The sequence below is a fragment of the Gopherus flavomarginatus genome, chromosome 16 (genome assembly GCF_025201925.1).
Source record: "Gopherus flavomarginatus isolate rGopFla2 chromosome 16, rGopFla2.mat.asm, whole genome shotgun sequence".
NCBI lineage: Eukaryota > Metazoa > Chordata > Testudines > Testudinidae > Gopherus > Gopherus flavomarginatus.
The window spans coordinates 2348780-2370392 of record NC_066632.1 but is presented as its reverse complement, the minus strand read 5'-3'; the positions used below and the strand labels follow the sequence as shown (position 1 = coordinate 2370392).

General features: G+C 59.6%; 1 protein-coding gene across 3 annotated transcripts; it reads left to right on the top strand.

The window, feature by feature from the left end:
* Positions 1-1956: 1956 nt before the first annotated feature.
* On the top strand, positions 1957-18633 carry IL27RA (interleukin 27 receptor subunit alpha). Of its 3 annotated transcripts, none has more exons than XM_050925715.1 (15): positions 1957-2465; positions 5731-5840; positions 7360-7492; positions 7755-7915; positions 8245-8393; positions 8955-9108; positions 11275-11354; positions 11932-12127; positions 13077-13277; positions 14010-14111; positions 14224-14385; positions 14789-14917; positions 15622-15712; positions 16900-16996; positions 17682-18633. In XM_050925715.1, exons 2-15 carry the CDS (start codon positions 5774-5776, stop codon positions 17985-17987), a joined length of 2028 nt encoding a protein of 675 aa, XP_050781672.1. In that variant the 5' UTR covers positions 1957-2465; positions 5731-5773; the 3' UTR covers positions 17988-18633. The 3 variants fall into 3 exon arrangements, with proteins under 3 accessions (XP_050781672.1, XP_050781674.1, XP_050781675.1); XM_050925717.1 differs by having other exon boundaries at positions 16900-16980; positions 17682-17865; XM_050925718.1 differs by lacking the exon at positions 15622-15712 and having other exon boundaries at positions 17682-17865.
* Positions 18634-21613: the final 2980 nt, after the last annotated feature.

The following is a 21613-nucleotide window of genomic DNA, read 5'->3' as shown; positions in this document are numbered from 1 at the left end:
TGGGGCTGGAGTAGCCTGGAGTTCTTCCCCAGCTGGCACATCTGCCCTGCTCTCTATCCCGCCCCCTGTTGGGAGAAGCCAGGACTGCAATGGCTATGAGCTACCCTCCCACAGCTGGCACATCTGCCCCACTCCCTGCAACGCCCCCTGCTGGGACTGGAGCACCCAAGAGCTCCCCACGCATCCAGCTCTTCTGCTCTGTTCCTGCAGTGCCCGCTGCTGGGAGAGGCTGGAGGTGGAGTAGCTGGTGCCCCAGCTGTGCCCCATGGCCCTTTCTGGGGAAGCCCCTGGGCTGAGAATTCCCGTCAGGTTCTACCTCACTTCCCTGTGGGGGTATGTTCTGTGGCAAATTCCAGGAATGATTCTCCTCTTACCTCCCACTTCCAGTCTGACCCTGCCGATCGATGAATAACAGCGAGGGTTAGGCAAGCTTGGTAAACACCACTTGCAAGGGACACTCTCAAAACCCTGCGTATGTCCTCCGTTTGTCCAGCCCCTAGCACAGCGGGGTCCTGGTCCATGACAGAAGTGCCTAGCCCTGTGGCTTGGATTCTCTGGCTGGTGGGCTGCAGGCTAGATAGTCAGCCTTCAAATCTGTGGGGCTGATCAACCCATCTGGTGGAGTCAGCTTAGTGCTTACCGCTAGCACCCACTCCCCTCCCTGTGCTGGGGAGAGAACCTCGGAGTCCTGGTGCCCAATCCCCTGGTCTAACCGCTCAACCCCACTCCCTGTCAGAACTGGGAATAGGACCCAGGAGTCCTGACTCCCAGCCTGTCCCTGCTCTAACCACTTGACTCTACTCCCCATCAGAACTGGGAATAGGACCCAGGAGTCCTGGTGCCCAACCCCCTGGTCTAACCATTCCACCCCACTCCCCTTCCCAAGCTGGGAATAGAACCCAGGAGTCCTGACGTTCCCTCTTTGCCTGCACGTCTCCTTGCATTGGAATCTCCGTAATGCAGGCGATTGCTAGCTGCACATTAGTACGTTGTGTGGCACTGAACAAATACCCTCGCTTAGTGTTTGGATCAGGAAACGAGTTCTGGAGTGAACCGTTCTACTCACTGCTGGGGGAGAGATTATGGGCTAGTGCAGGGATGGCCAGCCTGAGCCTGAGGAGGAGCCAGAATTTGCCCATGTACATTGCCAAAGAGCCACAGGAATAGTCAGCAGCCCTCCATCAGCTCTCCCCACCCCCAGTGCCTCCTGCCCACCGGCAGCCCTGCCAATCAGCGCCTCCCCCTCCCTCCCCACACCTCCCGATCAGCTGTTTTGTGGGGTGCAGGAGGCTCTGGGGGGAGGAGCGAGGGCAGGGCAGGCTCAGGGGAGGGGGCGGGAAGGGGTGGAGTGGGGGCAGGGCCTGTGGCAGAGCCAGGGGTTGAGCAGTGAGCCCCCCTGACCCACTGGAAAGTTGGCGCCTGTAGCTCCAGCCCCAGAGTCGGTGCCTATACGAGGAGCCGCATATTAACCTCTGCAGAGCCGCAGGTTGGCCACCCCTGGGCTAGTGCTTAGAGCAGGGGACTCATGGGTCCGGACGCCTGGGTTTTGTCTCCGGCACTGGGAGAGGAGTGTGCTCTAGTGATTGGATTAAGAGGGGATGGGAAGTGGGACTCGTGGACTCTGTTCCTGGCTGTGAGACGGGAATGTGAACTAGTGGTTAGAGCAGCAGCAGGGAACTGAAAAACAGGACTCCTGGGTTTTATGCCTATTGTTGGGAGGGGAGTGATGTCTAGTGGTTAGAGCAGGGCTGACTCAATGGTCTAGTGGTAAAAAAAAAAAAGAAGTTGGTAAACTAAACTCCCTAAGCCCCAGATCCATAGTGGGTCAGCTCTGCCTTTACTCTCATTTACTCTCGACGATCCGCCTGGGGTGACCAGAAGTCAGGATTTCTGGGTTCTCGTCTTAGCGCCGATCGGCACGTGGTTAAAACAACAGACTGCGGGATCCTCAGCTCTGCTGCGCGGTGTGTGGTCATGGGCCTCTCCTCCTTGCCTGCGCCCCTTGTTTAGCAAAGACACTAAACAAACCGCCCGCCCGCCTTCCGGCGCTAGCTCTGGGGGATGTGCGCCCCGAAGAGCCACCCAGGCGATGCTGCAAACTTTCGGAAACTCTGACTGGGGGCTTGTTCCGGTGTCTCGGCAGCTGGTTTCAAGGCTGTGTGTGTGTGTGTGTGTGTGTGTGTGTGTGTCCTGTACAGCTTGCTCAGCGAGTGTACAGCCGAGCGCTTCCTGCTTCAGCACGGGTTCTTTCCTGTTCACTCGCCGCCGGCTGCTTTGTCCACATTCCCGCTCCCCAATGGATGGCGAGGGCTGGGCGGCCACCGGGCCCCAGAGCCAGGCAGCAGGGACCGTGTGAGCCCCTGCCATGTGGTCTGATTTTGCCACCGTTTCCTTTCCCGTCTGTTTCTCTGTTCCTTTTTCCTTTTACCACTGAAACTCGGCCGCAGACTCCAACTTTAAAGCAAGTACGTGACTGGGGCTGCAAAGTACCTTGTGGAGGGGATTGTGGGACAATGTCGGCTGAGGGGTAAGGATGGGGATGGAGGGGGGGTATTGGGTAAGGTGATGGGGCCCAGCTGTTCCCAGATCCAGATGTGTATGTGGGGGGGGCTCTACCTTTCCTCCCCTCACCCCCCGGGCAGGGAGGGCTGCAATGGAAGGGGAGTCTCAAAGGATGGTCTGCGAAAGATCTCGCTGGGTGTCCATTTGTTTGGTTCGTGCTGTGGAGTGTGTGGAGAGGAGCTCAGCAGGGGAGAAGCAGCACAAAGAGCTGCTTGACACAAGCTGTACTGAGCCCAAGAATCAGAACTCCTGGATTAAATTCCCAGCTCCGGGAGGGGAGTTTGGGCTTGTGGTTCGAGGAATGGTGGCTGGGAGCCAAGATGCTAGGGGGTTTATCCCTGACATGAGAAGGAAGTGGTGTCTAGTGGTTGGGGGTAGGACTGCTCGGAATCAGGATTCCTGGCTTCCATGCCCAGCTCTGGGAGGGGGCGTTAGGACCAGTGGTTAGAACGGGACTGGGGGGAGCTGTAAGTCAGGTCTCCTGGTTTCCATGCCCAGCTCTGGGAAGGGCTGTTAGGACCAGTGGTTAGAGCAGGGGGGGCTGTAAGTCAGGTCTCCTGGTTTCCATGCCCAGCTCTGGGAAGGGCTGTTAGGACCAGTGGTTAGAGCAGGGGGGCTGTAAGTCAGGTCTCCTGGTTTCCATGCCCAGCTCTGGGAGGGGAGCTGGAGTTAGAGGTGCAGCAGCCTGTGCATCAGAATTAGTGGGTTCTATCCCTGGATCCGGGGGGGAGTGGGATCTGGTGGTTAGAGCAAGCAGGGAGGGCTGGAAGTCAGGTGTCTGGTCCTATTCCCAGATCTGGGAGGGGAGCTGGCATTAGTGGTTTGAGGCACAGCATTTCTGCATTTTAGTGGTTTGAGGTGCAGAATTTTGGCATTTTACTCCAGGCTCAAGGAGGAGAGTAGGATCTAGTGGTTAGATCTGGGGAGGGGGGGGCTGGAAATCAGGGTAATAAAGACCACGACAACTGAAGTCAAGGTTAGTTTTTGCTCCAAAACCGGACTGCTCCAAACGCTGAGCAGGATTCCAAGCCACCGGCTGGGACATTTCTATGGGTAAGGAGAACATCCAAGGGAGAAATCCTGGCCCTGGGGGAGCCAATGGGCATTGTGCCCAAGAAAGTTACAACCTTCCAGCTGCAGGGCTGGAGCTCATTAGGGGTCAGGAAAGACCTTTCCTATGGGCAGGTGATCCCCCCCCTTCCCCGTGTGGTTCTGGAACAGCAGGTGCCAGGCACTGTTGGGGTGGGCTCAATAGATGGACCTGGTGCTGATCCAGTTCAGCCTTTCCTATGTGCTGTCTGTGCATGCGAGCGAACTGAGGCCATGAAGAAGTGCCAGCTGGAGCGCCATTTCATCAACATGACACTGGTTTCCCGTCAGACTCCCCCATTTCTTGTCGGTTTTTTATGTTTTGTTCTGCGCTTTTATTTACTTTTTTTTTTGCTTTCAGCATTTAGAGCTCACCTCTGTGTTAGCGCTTTAGCGTGCCACCCATCACCGTGGACTCTGGGCACCTCCCACGTTAAACCCACAGCAAAAGCATGGCCCGAGTGGGTTTCATGGTGCCTCCAGCCCTTCCCCTTTCTGTGGGACCAAATCTCTGCCTGGGGTTTAGTTTGTGGCCTTGATTTTTATTCATTTCCTTTGGTTGTTGGTGCAGTTTTAGGACCTTTTGTCTCCTCCGGTGTTTCCTTCCCTATATAAGACTCTATGGATGACCAGGGAGCCTGTGCCCCCAGAGATGCTCATGAACCAAAAGGGGAAAACACTGATTTGTTTTAAAACAACAAGGAGTCCGGTGGCACCTTACCGACTAACTTTAAGGTGCCACTGGACTTCTTGTTGTTTTTGTGGATACAGATTAACAGGGCTACTCCCTGATGCTGATTTGTTTATTTCATTAGTGCCTATTTAACTCAAAACTATGTGGGTTAAACCCTGCAATTCATAGAATCATAGAATATCAGAGTTGGAAGGGACCTCAGGAGGTATCTAGTCCAACCCCCTGCTCAAAGCAGGACCAACCCCAACTAAATCATCCCAGCCAGGGCTTTGTCAAGCCTGGCCTTAAAAACCTCTAAGGAAGAAGATTCCACCATCTCCCTAGGGAACCCATTCCAGTGCTTCACCCCCCTCCTAGTGAAATAGTGTTTCCTAATATCCAACCTAAACCTTCCCCACTGCAACTTGAGACCATTGCTCCTTGTTCTGTCATCTGCTACCACTGAGAACAGCTGAGCTCCATCCTCTTTGGAACCCCCTTTCAGGTAGTTGAAAGCAGCTATCAAATCCCCCCTCGTTCTTCTCTTCTGCAGACTAAACAATCCCAGTTCCCTCAGCCTCTCCTCATAAGTCATGTGCTCCAGCCCCCTAATCATTTCTGTTGCCCTCCGCTGGACTCTTTCCAATTTTTCCACATCCTTCTTGTAGTGTGGGGCCCAAAACTGGACACAGTACTCCAGATGAGGCCTCACTGATGCCGAATAAAGGGGAATGATCACGTCCCTCAGTCTGCTGGCAATGCTCTTACTTATACAGCCCCAAATGCCATTAGCCTTTTGGCAACAAGGGCCCACTGCTGACTCATATCTAGCTTCTCGTCCACTGTAACCCCCAGGTCCTTTTCTGCAGAACTGCTGCCTAGCCACTCGGTCCCCAGTCTGTAGCAGTGCATGGGATTCTTCCATCCTAAGTGCAGGACTCTGCACTTGTCCTTGTCGAACCGCATCAAGTTTCTTTTGGCCCAATCCTCTAATTTGTCTAGGTCCCCCTGTATCCGGCCCCTACCCTCCAGCGTATCTACCACGCCTCTCAGTTTAGTGTCACCTGCAGACTTGTGGAGGGTGCGGTCCATGCCATCCTCCAGATCATTAATGAAGATACTGAACAAAACCAGCCCCAGGACCAACTCTTGGGACAGTCCGCTTGAAACCGGCTGCCAACTAGACATGGAGTCGTTGATCACTACCCATTGAGCCTGACGATCTAGCCAGCTTTCTATCCACCTCATAGCCCATTTACCCAGCTCATATTTCTTTAACTTGCTGGCAAGAATACTGTGGGAGACCGTATCAAAAGCTCTGCTAAAGTCAAGGAGACCTGTGGAAAACCAGAGGGGGCCAGATCTGCTGCGCTAAGGTGGTTACACACTTGCTCCTTGCCTGCCAGGTTGCTGACCAGCTCCCTGTGCTCCCCATGCGGGGCTGGCGCCATGAAGAAGAGATGGAGGGGAACGTGGCTCCTGCTGCTGGCACTGGAGACCTTTGGGTTTCAGGAAGGTGAGAGCTCAATTTCAATGTCCCAGGACACCCAAGTCCTGGTTCTGATTTTGTCTACACTGGGGTAAATCAGGAGTGACTCCTAAAGAGTCGCTTGCCATGCACAGATGGAAAGCCAGTCTGGGTGCTGTCAGGATCAGACCCCTGCTCTGCCTGACGCTCAGTCCCAGACTCCGTACCCACCAGGCTGCAACAGCCCTGCCCCTGCTCCCGGCAGCACAGATCCCCCCTCCCCGCCCGCCCCACATTGGGCTCAGCATCGACTGAAGGGAGTTAGCCCCCCTGCTCTCTGCAGCACAGGACCCCATGCACCACACCGGGGTCAGCACTGTCATAGGGGAGAGACACTCCCGCTCCCACCCCCAGCTGCTCCCTGACTTTCCCATCCAGCAGGCCCGGCTCTGCTCAGTGTGCGCGGCTGGAAAGCCAGTGAAAGAGGATCTAGGTTACCCCCATGGCAGACAGCCTCTCCCTCCCCCTGGCCACACCACACTGGATTGCTGGCGCCCTGTGGTTTATAACTGTTTGACTTGGTGACACCCATGTGGTGGGGAGGGACAATGACAGAGGCTTCTGCTATCACGGGCAGGCCAGAGATGCAGCTGCTGCAGACAGACAGAGGAAGGCTCCGGAAATGCCCCCGCCCTGGCCCCCCTCCCCGCAAGAGGAGGACAGAGCCCTAGGCCTGCTGCACTCAGCAGGAAGAGCTGAGCTAGATTAAGGCAGGGGATGGGGCATCTTAACAGAGACCAAGTGACAGTCCAGCCATCTGCAAGTCGGTGCTAGGGAGAGGGGGCTCAGGACTCCTGGGTTCCATTCCCAGCTCTAGGGGAGAGCGGGAGCTAGTGGTTAGATGGGGGGACACGGGGGCTCAGGACTCCTGGGTTCTATTCCCGGCTCTGGGGGGACAGCGGGAGCTAGTGGTTAGATGGGGCGGGGGCAGTGGGGCTCAGGACTCCTGGGTTCTGTTCTCGCTCCAGGGCGGGGTCAGGAGCAGGAGCTAGTGGTTAGATGGGGGGGCACTGGGAGTCAGGATTCCTGGGTTCTGTTCCTGGCTCTGGGGGGGAGAGCGGGGGCAAGTGGTTAAATGAGGGGCACTGCGAGTCAGGACACTGGGTTCTGTTCCCAGCTCTGGTGAGGGGGGGAGCGGGAGCTAGTGGTTAGGTTGGGGGACACTGGGAGTCAGGACTCCTGGGTTCTATTCCTGGCTCTGGGGGGGAGAGTGGGGGCTAGTGGTTAGACTGAGGGGTACTGGGAGTCAGGACTCCTGGGTTCCATTCCCAGCTCTGGGGGAGAGCAGGAGCTAGTGGGTAGACAGGTGGGGGTACTGGGAGTCAGGGCTCCTGAGTTCTATTCCTGGCTCTGGACAGGGAAGAAGAAGGGTCTAGGAGGCAGGTTACTGGATGTCACCCAGCAGTTAGGCCCAGGACCCCTGGGGCCAGTCCTGCTCAGGCTGGATGGAAGCATCCAAGCCCCAGCCTCCCCAGACAGCTGCAGGTTGACGTGTGCTTGGGTGCAGGTGACCCAGAGGAACCCACAGGGCTGGAGTGTTACCAGATGGGCCCCAGAGGGGGCATGAATTGCACGTGGCCCAGCAGGACTGGCCCTGAGGCTAACACCACCTACACCCTCCACTACCAGAGCCTGAAGTTGTGAGTATAACCCCCTGCCTGGGGGGAGGGCGCCCAGGACAGCTCCTCAGCTTTACCCCCAGCTAAGGGAGGGGAGGGGAGGAGGGTGCAGTGGCTAGAGCATGAGCTGGGAGCCAGGACTCCTGGGTTCTATTCCCAGCCCTGGGAGGGGTGAGAGGGTCTTGAGATTAGATCAGTGGGAGGTCTGGGAACCAGGACTCCTGGGCTGTCTGCCTAGCGTATGTGCCGACTCATTGGTTTATTCCTCGGGTTCATCTGCCAGCAAACGCAACCAGACGCGGAGTTCCCAGGCCCCCGCCGGACAGAGCTGGGTGGTGATTGGAAGAAGCCGCCTGACGCACAATGACAACTATGCCGTGTGGGTGGAGGCTGGTGACGGGACCCAGGTCACACCAAGGCTAACTCTGACCCTGCACGAGATAGGTAACCCAGAAGCAGCCCAGCTCCTCCCCTGCCCCTAGGAGAGAATGGTGGGGGTGGGAGGATTGGGAGATGGGGGGGAGGCTGTTGGGCCTCATCAGGAATTTTTGTTGACTTCATCTAGATGCTTTCCATTTAAAATCCTCTAGACCTCAACCAGCTGTTTCACTGACAGGCTGGGTGCAGTGGTTAGATTGGGTGTGGGTGAGGCTGGGAACCAGGACTTCTGGGTTCTAGTCCCGTTTGTGGGAAGGGAGTGGGGTCTAGTGGTTAGGCCTGGAAGGCAGAGTTTTTGGGTCCTACTTTCCCTTTATCCACTGTGTTGGTTCCAGTGAAGCCGGATCCCCCTGTACTGAGCCTAGTGGATGTGACCCCTGTGGTCACGGTAACCTGGACAAACCCCCACTGGCCCCAGCATTTCTCCCTGGCTCTGGCCTGCCAACTTCGCTACCGGGTGTCTGGGACCCCCAACTGGACCAGGGTGAGTCTGCGTGGCAGGATTGCAAAATGTGTGGGGGGAGAGGGGGCTTAAGAGACGGGGCTGCCTCTGGGATAGCAGCCTACTACTGCTGCTAGATAACAGAGCTCCTCCTTCAGCTCAAGTAATGGAGGTCTGCATTCTGGTGCTACAGACTCCTGGGTTCAAATCCTGCTCATAACATAGCAGGGCCTGTTACATCTTCTGCTGACTGGGGGCAGCTGTAGAGCGACAGGTGCTGATTCCTAGTTACGCTCAGGCCCATCCACCCCTTAAATTGGGATGGTCTGGCCACTGCAGAATTCCTGCTGCATCGGAGTCTCACTGGCTAGAGTGGAGCCGGCGTACAGGCCAAAAGTCACCATGTCAGCCACTGAGTCTTAATCAGCTGGGCTGAACAGCTCAGGGGAGCATTAGAACCCGCTCCTCTCCCAGAGCTGGAGACAGAACCCAGGAGTCCTGACTCCCAGCCCCTCTGCTCTAACCACTAGACCCCTCTCCCTTGCGAGTTGGGGCACCAGACCCCTGGGGCCCCATCTCTCTGTGTGCCATTCTCCCTGGCAGGTGCATGAGGAGGATGCTGAGCCCAACAGCTACGAGTTCTCCAGCCTGGAGCCTTTCACGGCCTATGAGGTGCAGGCTCGCTGTATCCCCGAGGACCGGAAGGGCTTCTGGAGCGACTGGAGCCCATCCCAGACCTTCCAGACCCCCGAGGCTGGTACGCATGGAAGTGAGCTCGCCGGAGCAAAACGCCTGCACTGCGGAGGAGGGTCACATGCGGTGTAGTCAGTCAGGACTCCGGGGTTCCCTGCCCAGCTCTGGGGCGGGAGGGGAGTCCAGTGGCTGGAGCAGGGGGCTGGAAGTCAGGACTCCGGGGTTCCGTTCCCAGCTCTGGGGTGGGAGGGGGGTCCAGTGGCTGGAGCAGGGGCTGGAAGTCAGGACTCCGGGGTTCCATGCCCAGCTCTGGGGCGGGAGGGGAGTCCAGTGGCTGGAGCAGGGGCTGGAAGTCAGGACTTCGGTGTTCCGTTCCCAGCTCTGGGGCGGCAGGGGGGTCCAGTGGCTGGAGCAGGGGGCTGGAAGTCAGGACTCTGGGGTTCCGTTCCCAGCTCTGGGGTGGGAGGGGGGTCCAGTGGCTGGAGCAGGGGGCTGGAAGTCAGGACTCCGGGGTTCCGTGCCCAGCTCTGGGGCGGGAGGGGGGTCCAGTGGCTGGAGCAGGGCCTGGAAGTCAGGACTCCGGGGTTCCGTGCCCAGCTCTGGGGTTGGAGGGGGGTCCAGTGGCTGGAGCAGGGGCTGGAAGTCAGGACTCCGGGGTTCCGTGCCCAGCTCTGGGGTGGGAGGGGGGGTCCAGTGGCTGGAGCAGGGGCTGGAAGTCAGGACTCCGGGGTTCCGTGCCCAGCTCTGGGGTGGGAGGGGGGGTCCAGTGGCTGGAGCAGGGGGCTGGAAGTCAGGACTCCGGGGTTCCGTGCCCAGCTCTGGGGCGGGAGGGGAGTCCAGTGGCTGGAGCAGGGGCTGGAAGTCAGGACTCCGGGGTTCCCTGCCCAGCTCTGGGGCGGGAGGGGGGTCCAGTGGCTGGAGCAGGGGCTGGAAGTCAGGACTCCGGGGTTCCCTGCCCAGCTCTGGGGCGGGAGGGGGGTCCAGTGGCTGGAGCAGGGGGCTGGAAGTCAGGACTCCGGGGTTCCGTGCCCAGCTCTGGGGCGGGAGGGGAGTCCAGTGGCTGGAGCAGGGGGCTTGAAGTCAGGACTCCGGGGTTCCGTGCCCAGCTCTGGGGCGGGAGGGGAGTCCAGTGGCTGGAGCAGGGGGCTGGAAGTCAGGACTCCGGGGTTCCGTGCCCAGCTCTGGGGCGGGAGGGGAGTCCAGTGGCTGGAGCAGGGGGCTTGAAGTCAGGACTCCGGGGTTCCGTGCCCAGCTCTGGGGCGGGAGGGGAGTCCAGTGGCTGGAGCAGGGGGCTGGAAGTCAGGACTCCGGGGTTCCGTGCCCAGCTCTGAGGCGGGAGGGGAGTCCAGTGGCTGGAGCAGGGGGCTGGAAGTCAGGACTCCGGGGTTCCGTGCCCAGCTCTGGGGCGGGAGGGGGGGTCCAGTGGCTGGAGCAGGGGCTGAAAGTCAGGACTCCGGGGTTCCGTGCCCAGCTCTGGGGCGGGAGGGGGGTCCAGTGGCTGGAGCAGGGGCTGGAAGCCAGGACTCTGGGGTTCCGTTCCCAGCCCTGGGGTGGGAGGGGGGTCCAGTGGCTGGAGCAGGGGGCTGGAAGTCAGGACTCCGGGGTTCCGTGCCCAGCTCTGGGGCGGGAGGGGGGTCCAGTGGCTGGAGCAGGGGCTGGAAGTCAGGACTCTGGGGTTCCGTTCCCAGCTCTCGGGCGGGAGGGGCATCCAGTGGCTAGAGCAGGGGCTGGAAGTCAGGACTCCGGGGTTCCGTTCCCAGCTCTGCGGCGGGAGGGGGGGTCCAGTGACTGAAGTGGGGGGCTGGAATCAGGACTCTGGGGTTCCGTGCCCAGCTCTGGGGCGGGAGGGGAGTCCAGTGGCTGGAGCAGGGGGCTGGAAGTCAGGACTCCGGGGTTCCGTTCCCAGCTCTGGGGCGGGAGGGGGGTCCAGTGGCTGGAGCAGGGGCTGGAAGTCAGGACTCCGGGGTTCCGTTCCCAGCTCTGCGGCGGGAGGGGGGGTCCAGTGACTGAAGTGGGGGGCTGGAATCAGGACTCCGGGGTTCTGTTCCCAGCCCTGGAAAAGGTCTCCTGGCAATGCTAAATGCAGAGGCCTGTCCTGCCCCGGACAGTCGGGGGAACACCCCTCTTGGGAAAGGGTCCCAGTCCTTTCCTGGCTCTGGAGAGCTCTTGTCGTGCCCTGTACACCCCTCCTGCCCTGGAGCAACCCCAGTTTTTTCCCTGTTGCCCTTAGCCCCACTGGGCCTGGTGGACATGTGGCGAGTGGCCAGCCCCCCTGAGTCTGGAGAGCCCAGCCTGCTGCTGCTGTGGAAGGTGAGACCTGCCTGGGCCCATCACTGCAGGCCCCTGTGCTTAGCTCACTGCAAACCAGGAAACAAAGGGGTAGAGTACAGCAGAATCTTCCCACCGGTGCCGGAGGTCCCAGCCAATTGGATAAGCTCCGCTGTAACATGACTAGGGGCGTGCACCCCAGTGCCCTGGCCATATTCTGATTGGCTTTCTCTCCCGGACATGCCCATAGCCTCTACTTCCTGTCCTAAACCGATGAGCCATGTGTTCATGCAGCTGCTAAGCAGTGGCCACGTTCCACCCCAGAGGTGGCTGCATTGCAGGGGTGGCTAGGGTGACCAGATGTCCTGATTTTATAGGGACAGTCCTGATTTTTGAGGTCTTTTTCTTATATAGGCTCCTATTACCTCCCCCCACTGCCTGTCCCGATTTTTCACATTTGCTGTCTGGTCACGCTTGGGGTGGCCCAGGTTATTCCCAGGCACTTGGGGGCCTAGCGATGGCAAGCACAAGGGGTGGCCCCATCTGGAGAGTGGGGTGGGGGGCTGGGGGATGGGATACTCATCCGTTTGCATTAACCCTTCGCTGGATTCCCGACCAGCCGCTCAGTTCTAAAGCAGCCAGGGGAGTCATTCGCAGCTACAGCCTGGCCTTCTGGAACGGCAGCGACAGCCCCGAGAGCCTGGAGTCCCCCTGCTGCCGTGTGAGCCTCCCCTCCAGAACCACCCGCGTCTGGATCTCGGCAAACAACCACGTCGGGCAGACGCAGCCTGCCAACCTCAGCTTGGAGCGGCAGGGTACGGCCGCGTGGGGGCCTGGGCCAGCCTGGCCACATCGGGACCCGTGGCCCATTCCCTGCCCACTGAGCCAGACCGTCCCCTGCCGCAGGGTCAGATGGGAGCGGGCGTCCCTGTCACGGAGTCCCCGGGCGATGCACTGGAACTGCTCCCCACCAAGCCAGGCAGGACTTTGGGGAGCCTCCTCTCCCTCGGAGCAGACTGTCTGCAGGGCAAGAAGCTCACACGTCTTCACCTCCTGGGTCTCTCCTTGGAGCATTCAGCATCCTCTCCCCCTCCGTGCGCTTCCCACAGCGAGCCTGCCCCAGCGGGGTCCTGGGGAAGCCACAGGGTCCTGCACCCCCACTTTGCAGTCAGACGTGACTCAGCCAGCCAGTAAAACAGAGGTTTATTAGATGACAGGAACAGGGTCTAAAACAGAGCTTGTAGGTACAGAGGACAGGACCCTTCAGCCAGTCCATCCTGGGGAGCGGCAAGCCAGACACCCCCGTCTGCCCTCACTCCCCGTCCCCAGCCAGCTCCCAAATTGAAACCCCCTCTAGCCCCTCCTCTGGGCTTTGTCTCTTTCCAGGGCCAGGAGGTCACCTGAGCTCTTTGCTCTCCCCCACCTTTAGCATCCCCTTGCAGGGGGGAAGGGCCCGGGACATTAGCTGCCAGGAGACAGAGGGTCGGCCAGAAACTGAGGCACCCACGCAGTATTCAGAGGAAACATTAAGAACAGCCCCACTTTGTCACAGCCCCCTAGAGGGGAAAGGCCCTGGGCCCCATTTCCTGCCCCCACCCCCACCCCCAAAGCCAGCCAATCCCCCCACCCTGGGCTGAATCAGGGCTGGCGTCCCTTAGAAGGAAAGGATCAGAGTCCCATTCCTGCAGCATCCCTAATCTGGTGCAGGGGGGACCCAGAGAACAACTGCCCTCGCCCAGTGATGGATCCTGTGGTTTCCCCCAGATCTGCCTGCGCCGGCAGGGGTCCAGGTTGCAGCCGTGCATGGGCAGGATCTCCGCATTACCTGGGAGCCCAGCAAGGACCCTCTGGAAGGGGATCCCACAGAGTACCTGGTGGAGTGGACCGAGGAATGCAGCAGCTCAAAGGCGGCATCCCTGGACTGGGTGCGCAGGCCAGCTGGCACCCACAGTGCCCTGCTGACAGGTACGGGGGGAGCCTGGCTACAGAGGCCTCTGCATGCCACAGCATGGGGCCAGGGGGCTGCTTCGCCTTGCCCCATGCCTGATACTTTGCTGGGAAAACTCAGAGCCTGAGCAACTGCCAGGCCCTTTGCACGTGTGAATGAGGGCTAGTGGTTAGAGCTGGGGGGGGCATTGGGAGTCAGGAGTCCTGGGATCTATCTCTGACTGTGGGTGGGGGTCTAGTGGTTAGAACATGGGGGGCTGGAAGTCAGGAGTCCTGGGCTCTATCTCTGGCTGTGGGTGGGGAGTGGGGTCTAGTGGTTAGAGCGGGGGGGGCGGGGCTGGGAGCCAGGACTTCTGGGTTCTATCTCTGGCTGTAGGTGGGCCGTGGGGTCTAGTGGGTTAAAGTAGGGATAGGACAGGAGTCAAGGCTCCTGGGTTCTATTCCCAGTTCTGGAAATGGGGAGTAAGGTCTAGTGGTTAAAGGAGGGAGGGCTGGGAGTCAGAACTCCTGGGCCCTATCCTGGGCCCATGCACAAAAATTGCTGGGTGCCTCAGTTTCCCCATTTGTAAGATGAGCCTCGGAACTCTGCTGCACCGAGGACGGGGAGGGGAGGCCAGAGTTGTGGGGCTCGGTTGTGAGGTGCCCGAGAAGGGCAGGGAATTTCTACTTTGTGCTTCTAAGCCCGCGACCGCTCAGATTGGCAGCTCCCCCTGGGAACTGACCCTGTCTCCCTTCACTCCCCCGCCTCAGGTGACTTCAGACCCCGGGTGCCATATCAGGTCCGCGTGTACGGGCTGTACCCCGGGGGCTTTGGTGCATCGGCCCCTGTCCGAGCCTACACCCAGGAAGGAGGTAGGTGCGTAGCCCCGTCCCACCTCGATTGGCACCACGCTGGGAGCTAAGGAAGGGGGAATGGGTAGTGCTGGCTGTCCCTCACAGCCCATCCCTTCTCCTCTCTTCCCAGTGCCATTGGCAGGGCCCCAGAGCCTACAGGATCATAGCATCTCCAAGGAGGCGTCTGTCATCTCCTGGGAGGCGATTCCCCTGGCACAGCGCAACGGGCACATCACTCACTACACCCTCTACCTCACCACGCCCACAGGGAGCCTTCAGACCTACCAGCCCAGTAAGTGCCACCCCGTGGGGTCCCTCCCCATGGATCCGGGGTGCTGTGGGAACAGGCAATCCCCCCCAGCAGCGTGGGCCTGGTGGGAGCTGAGCTGAGCTGATATCTCAGGGGCGGCAGCAGCTGGAGTTGGACCTGGGGCTCTCCGAGCTAAAGGAGTCGCTCCCTCTGCCAGCAGCAGTAGTGAGACTTTTATCCTCTATGTAAGCTGGCCACTAGAGGGGGTGCTAGTGAAGACAGGAGCCGAGCCAAGTCTTGGGAGTGGAGAAGGGGCATTTGCCTCAGATAGGAAGGGCAGCTGTTCCTTCCCCCGCTGTCTGACCTGGGAGAGGTGGGACTGGGGGCAATGGGAACATGGAGACCTCAGGCCTCCCAGCTCATGCATCTCTCATCCCCTGTGCAGTTGCTGCTACAGAGACAAGCTACAACCTCTCGGGTCTGGAGCCCGGCACCTCCTACCAGCTCTGGATGACGGGCTCCACCTCGGCTGGGGAAGGAAACGCCAGCTCCATCCACCTCTTCCACACGCCAGGTGGGGGCTAAGCAGGGTCCGGCGGGTCAGTGCTGGGACGGGAGCCCCTTTGCAGGGAGCGAGGTGCTTTCCCCACACACTCCACGCTGGCCCGGCTGTCAGCAACACTCAGGGGATCAGCTGCAGTGTCCCAGCCAAACTCCACCTCGGGTGGTTTCAATTCAGCCTCCCGTGCAGTTGCAATCAGATGTGGGATTCTCCTTCACCTCACGTGTGCAGCAAGCTGTGTGGCTCTTTGTCACCTACCGCGCCACACCCCAGAGGCAAGAGTATCTCAGCGCCAGGTTAGGGATAACTGTGTAAACAGCTGCCATGCCCCACCCCAGAGGTGGCTGCATCTCAGCGCTGGCAGAGCAATCCCCATGCACTGGTGCTGTGTGCCAGCCACACAGCTGTGTGTGTCTCGTGTTCCACCCCAGAGGTGGCTGCCTTTTGGGATTGTCAGAGGAAAGGATCCAGGAGGTTACCGTAGCCTTGTCCTTTCCTGCTGGGCCTTCCTCTCACCCTATGCCTCTGTAACGTGGCTGGGGGAGGACAGAGGTCCGCGTGGCTCAGATCCTGTTGCAGAGCGGTGCTGTGTTAGGGCTGGGTGGACCTTGCCCTCTCGGGGCCGCGTGGGGCTCTCCCCCCAGCTGGGGGGCAGGTAAGGATTGAGGGACAAGGTCACTCAGGCTTTTTCCCAACCCTGCTCCCTCTCCCTGCAGATTCCCGCTGGGAGACTATCCTGGCTTCCCTCCTGGCAGTGGGATTCCTCCTTTTCCTCGCCTGCGTCCTGGGAGCTGTCCTGCACGTGCAGTAAGAATGCCAGGCAGTCGGTGGAGGAGGGGAGCGGGCCCCCACGCAGGGTGCTAGGTCATCATGGACGGAGCTTTTAAGCTGGAGGGAGCCCACATCGTGCCGTGCTCTGTCACGCTCAGTGGCGGCTGGAGCACGCAGACAGAGCCAGGCAACCGGTGAAAAATGCAGAGCCAGCGGCGCCAGCACTTTGGGCAAATCTAGGTCTGGTTGCCAAGCTGCGCATCACAAATGCAAAAAAACCCACCCAAATTAAATGTTAAATATTTCTATTTTTTCCCGGCTCTGAGCAGCTTTGGGTTTGGAAACGTCCTTCCGCGTCGGTTTTGGCAAACGCAGGAACGTTCCCAGGATGCACGAAAGGCAATTGCAAGGGTTCGATTCACCCCGAATGATGCTTTCCCACCCAGAATGGTGGGGTCTGGCCTTTGCCATTAGCTGAAACTGTTGAAAAAGCCTCAGGTTTGGTTCCACCCAAAATCAAAATGTTTTTTGGGAGGGGTTTGGAATTGCCAGAGAGCCGAAAACGCCAGAGCAAGGTGACTAATCCTGCTCTAGCATTAGCTACCGGAGCCAGCTTGGCTATAGACGCCCTCCAGCTTCTAGATCCAGGGGCTCTGGGTTCAATCCCAACTGCCCACAACCCCCCCCCCCACCTCCCAGCAGTGAATGGACACACGCCCAGCACCAAGGGGGGCTGGGGTCCTTAACCCCCTCTCTTCTGTAGTATCCGAGCCCCTGGCATCGAACAAGCCAGAGCCACAGAACTGTGGGCTGAGATCCGCCAAACTCGTTTCACGCAACAGGCTGTTCCTCCAGCTCCCAGTCTGGGGCGGGTGGGCGAATGAGGGAGCTAGTGAGTGGGAGAGACGGCTGGGGGAATACATTTAAATGGGGTGCCTGGGAGAGCGATGGGGGAAGGCATCTCTGGTGGGTCTAATTTATGCAAACGAGGTAACGTATTGATCTAATTTATGCAAATAACGCACTGCGTGGATCTCGTTTTTTGCAAATGAGACGCTGCATGTTTATCAAGTGTGCAAATCAAGAAGTGCCATGATTTGCGTAACATCTTGCAGGGGCTGGCCCCACTCAGCCAGGCAGTCTCCGTACCCCATTGCTGGCCCCCCTCCACCCCAGCTTTCACCCTGGGGTTAAAAAAACCTTCCTCTCTCTTGCGCCCACAGGCTGCTGGACCTGTGCCAGAAGGTGCTGCCCAGCTGGTGCTGGGAGAAGGTCCCAGATGCCACCCACAGCAGGATTACGCTGTACGAGGTGGACAGGGTGAGATGGGTGGCCCGGGCTGGGATGCGTGACCCACCCTCGTCCTATGCAACGGGGCCAAGGAGGCAGATCGGACGAGCCAGACCTGGACAATCAGGGGTTGGGGAATGGGGTCTAGTGGTTAGAGCAGGGGGGCAGAGAGCCAGGACTCCTGGGTTCTATCCACAGTTCTGGGAGGGCAGTGGGGTCTAGTGGTTAGAGCGGGGGAGGCTGGGAGCCAGGACTCCTGGGTTCTATCCACAGCTCTAGGAGGGCAGGGGGGTCTAGTGGTTAGAGCGGGGGAGGCTGGGAGCCAGGACTCCTGGGCTCTCTCCCCAGCTCTGAGAGGGCAGTGGGGGCTAGTGGTTAGAATGGGAGGGGGCCAGGGAGTCTGGACTCCTGGGTTCTATCCACAGTTCTGGGAGAGCAGTGGGGTCTAGTGGTTAGAGCGGGGGGGCCTGGGAGCCAGGACTTCTGGGTTCTATCCACAGCTCTAGGAGGGCAGGGGGGGCTAGTGGCTAGAGCAGGAGGGGCTGGGAGCCAGGACTCCTGGGCTCTCTCCCCAGCTCTGGGAGGGCAGTGGGGGCTAGTGGTTAGAATGGGAGGGGGCAGGGAGCCAGGACTCCTGGGTTCCATGCCCAGCTTTGGCAGGCAGCTCCTTGTCATAGGGAGTGAGATGGCTGCTCTCATGCTCTGTTTCCTCCAGGATCCCCACAGCTACAGGGGGCCCTTGGCGCAGGACCCGGACGCGGAGGAGCCCTCCATCACCGAGCTCGATATTGCAGAGCCAGCAGACCACGTGAACCAAGGCTACTCAGCTCTGCCACAGCTGGAGTCTCCTGTGCCTGCCCTGCCCCACGGCAATGACTGGACCGGGAGCAAGCCCAGGACAGAGGAGCTGGGGCCAAGCAGCCCCCCCCTGGAGGAGGCATGGGGCCAGCAAGCCCCGGTCATCTCTGGCTATGAGAAACATTTCATGCCCACCCTGGAGGAGGTGCTGGGACTGACCTGAGCGATGCGGCTGGACAGGAACCACCAGCCCCACCCAGCACTGCCCCAGGCGCTGAGGGAGACCCAGCCGGGCCCACCGGGCTGGAGGGGCCAAAGACTGGGACATGGGGTCTTTCCCCTGTAGGGGGCGCCGGCTCCAAGCTCAGGCTGGGGCAGGGAATGGGACGCGGAGACCTTCCCCTGTAAGTGGTGCTGGCTCTGCAGTGAGCGAATTGTCTCTGCCTGGTGGACTGTTTGCTGGTATAATGGGTCCCTCCTAGACAACCTCCCCAGCAGGCTGCCTTAGCAGACAGGCCAAAGACTGAACGGCCCATGGAGACCAAGTGCCTCTCCGGACTCCCAGCCCCCCTGCTCTAACCACTACACACACTACTCCTCTCCTGGAGCTGGGGATAGAAGCCAGGAGTCCTGACTCCCAGACCCCTTGCTCCAACCACTGGACCCCACCCTCCTCCCAGAGTCTGTGACAGACCCCAGACCCTGCCCAGCTAATCTCCAGCAGCCCATCACCCTGGTATCAGGGCCACCTTAGTTTCCCGCCTCCCTAAGCCAGCCCTCTCCTCAGACTCTGGTCCTGCTGTAGCCCAGAGCTCCACCACATGCAGCTGTACTGTATTTTTTTACCTGTATACATGTTTTTAACCTTGGCTCCCTGCCTCTCATTGCCACAAGTAAAGCAGCGGCTTTCCTGTCGGGACCCCAACAGGTCTGGGCAGGGTCCGGCCCACCTGTGACCCGCCGCCTCCCGCCTGGCATTCAGTAGCCGCAGAAAGCACCAAGCTCACCACAGCAGCCGGCCTGCAGAGCTGGAGAGCCAGTGCTGGGGGGCTGTTGGGGGGCTGCCTTGTGGGTGGAAGAGTCAGCCAGTGGGGCGAGCGAGAACCTGGAACCCGAGTGCTGAGGGGCTCAGGGGTAAGTGACCTGGAGGTGACGTCCCTGCAGGGCAGACTAAGAAATTATGGTTCACTGAGACCCTGGGGACCATGGCTGTACCAGCTGGGCTCTCCTGACCACTGAATTGGCCAGCAAGAGAGACTGGGTTCACTTTAGAGTGGACCAAGGGAAACTTGTCCTGCCACAGCGCGGGAGCTGCCTTATTACAGCACCTCACGTCGACTGCCTGGGAGGGAGGGAGCCTGAGTCCCATTTTACAGATGGGGAAACTGAGGCACAGAGTGACTGGGCTAAGGTCACACAGCATGGCAGTCATGGACACAAGCGTAGGACCCAGGAGTTCTGCTCCCCACTCCCCTCCTTTAACCACTAGCTCCTACTGTCCCCCCAGAGCTGGGTTGGGAACCCAGGAGTCTTGCTGCCCAATTCCCCAGACTTGCCCCTGGAACCCAGGCCTGCTGCCCGAGGCCCTGAGAGCATAGCTGCAGCTTGCCCAGACTCAGAGAGTGGCAGAGCAAGGAGCTGGGCTCCAGGCCTTCTGGCTGCTATGTCAAAACCACAAGAACATCCTTCCTTTCGGGCGAGTTGCAAAATATGTGAGATGCTGCAACCTTCCCCGGCAGTGCGCAAGGGCGGGATGGGCTCTGCTCCCCCAGCCCAGGGCCCCAGCTCAGATCTGCTGCGCCCAACATTCCTCCAGCAACACCCGCCGTGCCCTCAGAGCACCGGGGGCTGCACAGCCGGGCTGGTCTCTGTGCTCAGCATGGGTCCCTGGCACCCTATGCACACCAGACACTTCAGCCCTGCGCCTGCCTCGGTCGCTTTGACTCAACGGGGTGAGCGGGCAGCGCAGAGGAGGGCGTGAGGGAGTGTGGGGGGAACTGGCCCTGCAGCCCCCCCGCTGGGGGGGTGGGAGTTGCGCTCAGTTGGCAGGGGTAGGAAAGGCCCTGGGTGCTCCTGACAGAGAGGGGTTGGGACCTGCATCAGAGGGGACCTGAACTGACCAATTGCTTGGACTATACAGGACTATGGCCCTTAAGAGACCACCCTCCATGTGGGACCAATGAGGTGAACCCCTTAATATTGTAAAAAGCTGGCTAACGCAGGTAATGCCACTGCTCTCTGCTGGTTTGGCTTAGCCATGTGTCATAGGCCCTGCATCGCTCACAGCGATTCCCCTTCAGTGCCAGGAGCTGAGTTCCTGTCTCACTGCTATAGCTGACTGGTAACAATCCTCAGCTGCAATGATGTGCATTCACAGGGCCCCGGCAGGCTGGGCGCTGCCCGGACACAATGAAATAAACCCTACCCGGAAAAGCTCACAGTCTAAACAAGGGAAACCGAGGCACACAGCAATGAAGTCACTTGTCCAAGGTCATGGAGTGAGGCCATAAATCAGGAATTGAATCCAAGTGTCCTGAGTCCCTACTAAGGACCTTAAGCATGAGGCCAACACTTGGCAGACATCAAACCAAGGTGGGAGGGATTTTAATTTCATGCCCAGCCTATTGGGCAGAGAGAAGAGGGAGATATTCCTCCCCGATGAGAAAGACCTGCCCCCCCCCATCAGATCTCAATTCACTTGACTTTAACCCCTGCAGCCTCACTGGGATATGCTGAATTCCCACCTGCGGGGAAACCTGGACCCATTCACAGTCCCCTGCTCAGCCCCTGGGAAGCTCCCAGCGCTGAACTCCCACTGACTTCATTCAGCAGCCAGGGCCAGAGCCTCAGCGGGTGTCAAACAGCCCCACACGGCCAATGACGCTACCTTGAGCTACACCAGCTGGGGTCTGGCCCCATCCACTCCAGCGGCTCCGTAAGCATTTAAAACGGACAATCCACGCTCAGGCGAGACGCTGAACATCACCCTGTGGTGTCTGCCCAGCAGCCTGTGCTCAGAGCTGGCAGCTTGTCCAGGGGGAGATTTGTCCCTGGGGGAAGGTTTCATTAGGGTGAGGGCAGCAGCAGGGCCCTGAGTGATGGAACAGTCTGTGCTGGCAGAGACAGAGGCACCGGGGCCGGGCAGGATTCTGGTCTCCCGCTGTCACAGCCCGGACTGCAGCACTGGGGCTCAGAGCTGCTGCCCCCATTCGCACTCTGAAGGCTGAAATCTGGGCAGCCCCACACGAGAAGACAAGCCCAGATGTGGAACCAGTGCTGCAAAGCCAGAGTAACAGCATTGAGGGCCAAGGATGCTCTGGGGTGTCAGTCTGGAGTCGCTGACTCCGAGCCCCCCACAGCCTCTAACCACTACACCACACTCTCCTGCCATGGCTGGGGCTAGAACCCAGAAGTCCAGCCTCCCACCACCCTGCTCCAACTCACTAGAGAGCTGAGAACAGGAGGCAGGGTCCTGACTCCCAGTCCCCCACTGCAATGCACTTGACCCCACATGTCTCCCAGAGCTGGGACCAGAACCCAGGAGTCCTATTCTCAGCACTTGGAAGGAAGGTGTATTGCCGAGGGAGGGGACCTTAAAGGTGGGAGCAGGGATTCCCTAGGTCAACCTTCTCCTCTCTGAAATGGGGATAATCCCCATGCTTGGTGCCTATTAATAGATCAGGGCACAGACCCGACCGAGATCAAAGTCCCCCTCAGGCTGGATGCTGCCCAGACCCTGACTGAAATCAGGGATCTTGCTGTGCTGGGCACTGCACAGACACACAGTGAGAGACAGTCCCTGCCTGGCAACGCTCACCGAGACAAAGAGGGTGGGAGGGGAAACTGAGG

Excerpts from the sequence above, each read along its gene's own strand:
- IL27RA (XM_050925715.1), top strand. The coding sequence starts at position 5,774 with ATGAAGAAGAGATGGAGGGGAACGTGGCTCCTGCTGCTGGCACTGGAG. Across the intron at positions 12,128-13,076 it reads CCTCAGCTTGGAGCGGCAGG|ATCTGCCTGCGCCGGCAGGG; the intron begins GTACGGCCGCGT and ends GGTTTCCCCCAG. Across the intron at positions 13,278-14,009 it reads CCACAGTGCCCTGCTGACAG|GTGACTTCAGACCCCGGGTG; the intron begins GTACGGGGGGAG and ends CCCCCGCCTCAG.